At 49.2% G+C, this 5,911-nt stretch overlaps 1 protein-coding gene across 2 annotated transcripts in view; it reads right to left on the bottom strand.

Annotated features, from left to right (window-relative positions):
- Nucleotides 1–2,408: 2,408 nt before the first annotated feature.
- Dnajc27 (DnaJ heat shock protein family (Hsp40) member C27) overlaps nucleotides 2,409–5,911 on the bottom strand; it is a 31,133-nt gene continuing 27,630 nt past the window's right edge. The window contains exon 7 of one of the 2 annotated variants that reach the window (XM_021179513.2): nucleotides 2,409–4,848. In XM_021179513.2, coding sequence (XP_021035172.1) covers nucleotides 4,716–4,848 — 133 coding nt within the window. In that variant the 3' untranslated portion in view covers nucleotides 2,409–4,715. The remainder of the gene's footprint in view (nucleotides 4,849–5,911) is intronic. The other variant, XM_029484844.1, reaches the window with a different exon arrangement.

The following is a 5,911-nucleotide window of genomic DNA, read 5'->3' as shown; positions in this document are numbered from 1 at the left end:
CACACACACGCGCACACACACACACACGCACGCACACACACACGCACACACACACGCGCACACACACGCACACACACACGCACACACGCGCACACACACGCGCACGCGCACACACACACACACACGCGCACGCGCGCACACACACACGCACGCACACACACACGCGCGCACACACACACACGCGCACGCACACACACACACGCGCGCGCGCGCACGCACACACACACACGCACACACACACGCACACACACACTGTGGACAGTAATATAGCTTTGTTTACTGGCTGAGCTGGGGTTACATTCTGTCCCCTGGACTTACCTCTGTGTCCAGGGGACAGATGGGCCCTGTGAGAACTGAGACACTTGGAGCATGTCTGCAAGATGTGCAGTTAGAGGACAGTGAAGAGGGCCATTTTCTGGGTTCCCAGAGTGCTAGGCAGACCGGGGTCTACATGAAAATGAAAAGCAAAATTCTGATTTGCAGCCTCAGAGACAGGCTGCTAACTGTGCATTGGTCCTACAGGGGTCAAACCCCGCAGTGATGGAGCCCTTTAGCTTAAGGGTTTGGTTAACTGAATTAACTACACTAGTCAGTCAGTACTACTGCTTTTTTTGGGGGGGGTGCTGGACATCAAACCCAGAGCCCCATCTACACTAAGCATACACTTCCCCTGTAGCCTGCTCTGCACTACTTTATAACGGGTTAACAATGGCTTCATGTGAGCTACAAACCACATTTAAGTCAGACTGGCCTGAGGGAGCAGCACATGCAGTCTTCTGCATTTTCCCACTGGAGTCTTTGCTAAGAGGCCCTCCTTTGCTTCTCTTTGCTTAGTTTTTTGGGGCAGGGTCTCTCTCTATAGCCTGGTTAGCCCGTAGCTGGCTATGCAGACCAGGATCTCCATAACCCTCTTGTTCTGAGTGGTAAGGTAGACTACAGACATTCACCACTACACCTAGCTTGTCATTTTTAAGGCAGGGTCTCTTTGCGACCTACGTTGGCTAATTTAGACTCATGATCTTCGTGCCTCAGCCTCCCAAGTGCTAGGCATATGGTGAGGTACATGTCTTGCGGAATGACGATCACAGCAGATTAGGACCTGGATTCTTGTGTGGTCTAGTTTTACACCAAAGATCAGGTCTCAACAAATCAATGCAGCCAGCAGACAAGTGTTTGCTATTTGACTTTACTCTATAAAAATACACAACTTAAATACATATGACACTCTGTATACAAGACATAAACAACTGGTAGATTTAACACTTTCAGTTATTTCAACAGAAAGCAAATATGTAAATTACCTTGTAAGAGCAGTCACAGTCGAGGGAAAGAATGTGCAGGGAGGAGCGGTCAGCACCAGTGCAGGGAGCTAACCCAAGCTGTCCAACTCTTCGGTAACAGCCTTTCATCAAGGGCCTTTACCAGACTGCCCAGCACCGCACTGTGTGTTAAGACACAGACCCACTGCCTGCCCATACCACAAGTAAACGCATCCACCCTCCCCAGGGACAGTTAATGGGGCAATCAATGTCCAAGGGCACTAATCAGGTCTAAAACTGTGCTCAGCACCAGGATGAGAAGGAGCAAGAGCTCTTTGCTTGCAAAGCCTGAAGTGGAAATTGCTTAGCTTGATTTTGCAACCAAATTCATCTTCAAAAGGTTTACAAAAACGCTGGGGACTTAGCTTCATGGGCAGCAGCGTGAGAGAACCTTCTAGAACCTACTGAGCTGACCTGGAAGGGATCACTGTCATTGCTAGAGGCGATATGCTGGCTCCTTGCTTCCTAGCTTCAAATGGCAATCCCTCTGTCTTCCCACCACCTGTCCCCAACTCAGTGCTGGCAGGAGCCCCTTGTCCTACTCTGACGAGCTTTCAGCCATTTAGCTACCTGACCATCTAGCTGCCTGACCTATGGCTCACCGAACTAAGACAGAAATAGGTACCATTTTGCAGGTATAAAGAAGTATTTATCACTTGAGATTTCAATCAGTGAGAAGATACTAGAATATGTTTCCTGAGGTAAATACAAGCCTTAAAGAATGGTGTACAGTGTACAGAAGGACAGCAGCCTTACCCTCAGCATCTGGACTCGTGAGTTAAGATGCTGGCAAAGCCACAGACGACATCGACATGGAGAAGTAAAGCGGCAGTGCGTAGAGACACTGAGAGTGGAGCCCAGCAGCTTCTGGGATAGAGAGACGCTGAGAGTGGAGCCCAGCAGCTCCCGGGAGGCACAGAGGAGAGCACACACCAGGGGAGGGGAGGACGGGGAGGACGCTCTAAAGTGCTGACAAAGGCTGGAAGACGAACTCGGAAATGCCTCCAGGGACTTCCAACAAGTGAAGAGGTGACACCAGTTGGTGACTCAGATGGAGAAGGACACAGCTTTTTAAGATAATAGTTGTTCAAATATTTTATCCCTTCTTTTTTTTTTGGGGGGGGGGAGCAAGGTTCTTTATAAAAAAAGTTTCAGCCTCTGAAATGACTGAGTTGCGACTCCTGCTGACGTCCTAAGATCTTAAATGTGCAAATAGTTTTCAAAATGTTGAAGGACAAAGCACACACCTGCACCAAGAATTTCAATGAATGCAGAGGTCTGTACCGGATCCCGAAGCCAGGGTTCAGAATACTTTTTGTTCTGAGTTATGCTCTGTTGTTTCCTAATGCTCTGCTGAGAGACTAAAGAAACCAGACACATTCTAGGACCCTGAGGCTTCACTTCTTCATTTTATTACTCTTACATAAATAAATAAGATGCTACGCAGCCACCCAAGATATTAGTAAATAAGATGTCAGGAACAGCGTCTCAAGATCTGAGAATCAGCAAGTGGCCTGAGGGACCCAAATGGGAACACTAAAGCCCCCTGCTGTAACTGTTCTCCTGCCCATGTGGTTGAATGAGGCGCAGACTGGGCCCCGCACTCAGGCTGACAGCACCACACACATCTCTCATCCTCATGACTCCCACTTTCTGTTCCAAGAGCAGTTGGATAATCAGATGTGTTAGGCGTGAGGGAGCCTCAAGCAGAACTGAGGCCCATGAGAACTTTGAGGTGGAGTTCAATCATCTCAGAAGCTAATTCAAGCCATATAGCCATATGCCAGATCTCTTTATCCTTTTTATACAGATCTGAGTTCATTAAGAACAACATTTTAAAGCTCAGAGCAGCTGCGCACAGCACAGCCATGCAAAGTGAGGCCACTATGGAGAAAGGAAAAACTCAGAGGACTGCAAGGGTTTAGACAGGAAGACAAGATCTTGTCTTCTTAGGCAAGAGACATGTTATCTGGCAACCGTTATGGGATAGGTATTTAAAAGTTCGAGTTCCAGGTAGCACAGGTGGCTGCAGCTCAAAATAAGAATAGCACAGCTCAGGGGGATGACAGGAGTCGAGCAACGAGCCTGCTCCCCTAAGGCTGCCATGAGCCCGGCTCCATCAGCTCCATCCAGTCCTGTGGACCACGAAGGGGCAACAGCAAGAGGAAGGCTTCTCTCTATGCAACGTGAGTTTTCATACTTGTAGTTTTAAAAATACTATTCAGAAATTTGGAGTCCAAGCAGAAACTGTAGGGATTCTGCCCCACACAGGCGCAAGACGTCCCAGTGCGCCCCAAATGGATCCTACTTATTTCAAGTCAGCTGAGCCCAGGGCCAGAGGAAAGGCCATGGCAGATGTGGGATGTAACGAAGAGTGGGGCGAGAGGAAAGCAGAAGAAAGAGACGGGTTTGTGGAAGAGGACCCGCTTGCCTCTCCCATCACCTGTGGTGAGGACTGAGGACAGGGACGAGTCTCATGCAGGGTCCCTCCCAACATGCGTGAGCTCAGGAAAGGCCCAAGCTGGCCTTTCCGTCTGAATGGTGTGACTGAGCGCACACTCCCAAGTAACCCACACTGTGCCCTCTAAGAGCTTCTGTTCTGGTGTCGGGCCCCTCATTCCCAGGACACGGCATTCCTTGCTGCTTCATACTAGCAACTATTTCTAGGGCACAGCAAAGACCTGGGATCCGGGATGAGCTTCAGGTTCTCCAGCTCCTGTGGCTGGCACTGCCTCTCCCTTAGTACTGGCTTGTCTCCCCCTGGTGGCTGGAGACAGAACAGAGTCAGTGTCCTAAAAGGGACACTGTCCTAACAGTGCCAGCTCACATCATTCTTCTACAAGGTTGCCTGTTTTTCTTTGAAAGTCTTGCCAAGTAATTCAATCCAGACTGGCCTCTATCTTGCAATACTCCCGCCTCATCCTCCACCGTATCTGGCTCCTAACTATACAGGCTGATGGTTAAAATGCTAACCAGGAGGCTGCTTACTGGGGTGCAGGCCCCCGGGGCTGGGCTCACTCTCTCTCCTGTTGTTATTCCCTTCTCTGACGGCGGGCAGATGGATGGAGGGATGGAGGGAGGGTTGCTGGGAGGAAGATCAGGTGAGTCACAGTCATGGACTTTCACAGGTGAATGCATATGCGATGACACAATGACAAACACCTAGTTATCTGGCAATAAGAAATGAAGTGCATAAGAGATGTGGGGTTATCTCTCACACAAAAGCGGTCATCTCACTGAGAAATGGCCACAACATCGGAACAGGCACCCATACTATTAACTTACACATGAGGGAACACAACAGTGAGCATTCGTGAAGGAAAACTCCATGTTGGTTATTTCACCTCAAGGGGAGTCTGTTTGCACTTGAGCTCGCTTGTAAAGTTTCCTCTGCCTCTACTTGATGTTTTTCAGGAGGGCTGTCCGGGCATTCACAACTGCTTTGAAGGCATCTTCACTGCCTGGTGCTACACACTTGTCCGGGTGAAGCAGCACAGCCAGCTTCCGGTAGGCCTTATTAACTTCCTCCCTGCAAAGAGCAGACAAGCTCTGTCAGTGATCAGGTTGGCCCCAAATCCGGCATCCCAGCTATCTGGACACTATACAGCTCCCATAGAATTACCTCCTTTTCTCAAAGGTAGGACTAAAAGAATAGAAAATAACAAACAATGGGTCGCATACAAGTAAAAAAAATACAGTGCAGGTTGAGTCTAGGAGACAGTCAAAGAAGGATCAGCTGCAGCCTGGCATCTCTACACATGTAGGAGGCACAGAGCAAGCAAGCCTTTGCTAACTGAAGGAATGAGAACCTGGGAGCCAGAGGTAATCCCTCAGGAGAGGCTTTTAGAAGAAGAGGAACTTGTGATTAGCATGGGGTGGGGGCTTCGGAGAACTGGGGAAGGAAACAGTAGAGAGGCCTGTTTCCCAAAGTTGAGAGACAGGTAGATGATGACCACAGCAGCCCAGGCCTGAAAGCAAAGGTTCAGCTGGAGGCATCTGTGAGAACCACCAAGGGAAGAGAGCTTATACAGCATGAGGCAAAAGTCAGCGGAAGCAGGGATGTACTCAACGTACAACCAGAGAAGATAAGGGAGGAGAAGCTGAGACAATTCCACGGTCTTAGGACCATGGCTGGAGAAGGCCCAGAGACGACAGGCTCCCGTCCCCACTCTTCATCACCCTCAGGTGCCAGGCTCCTGTAGAGTTCTATCCCCACCACAAGATTTTACTTCTCAGGATTCCTTTTGTCACCAGGGTCCCCGTGATCCTGTCAGCATGGCATGGTGCAGTGTTAGGTGCCCTTGCCGCTGTTCTCATTAGAAAGACTTCTCATAGCACTCTCACAATTAATAAATGCTTTGCAGCTTGGAGATGGGAGGAAGTCTGATGTCAATCTGGAGTGTGACCTTAGTCTGGGGTCACAGCAGGAACGTCCTGGATTTTAGGCAAAGACACCGGATCTTTTCCTTCTGCTAGATGAGTTGTGATTTTCTTGTCCTAGCTTTGCATGGTACATTCTACTTATGCAATATATAACCTTTTGTCGGCGGTGTATATGTAGTGAATGCCTCTCTCTCTCTCTCTCTCTCTCT

This window comes from Mus caroli, chromosome 12, assembly GCF_900094665.2.
Source record: "Mus caroli chromosome 12, CAROLI_EIJ_v1.1, whole genome shotgun sequence".
Taxonomy (NCBI): Eukaryota; Metazoa; Chordata; class Mammalia; order Rodentia; family Muridae; genus Mus; species Mus caroli.
This window is presented reverse-complemented; position numbering and strand designations above follow the sequence as displayed.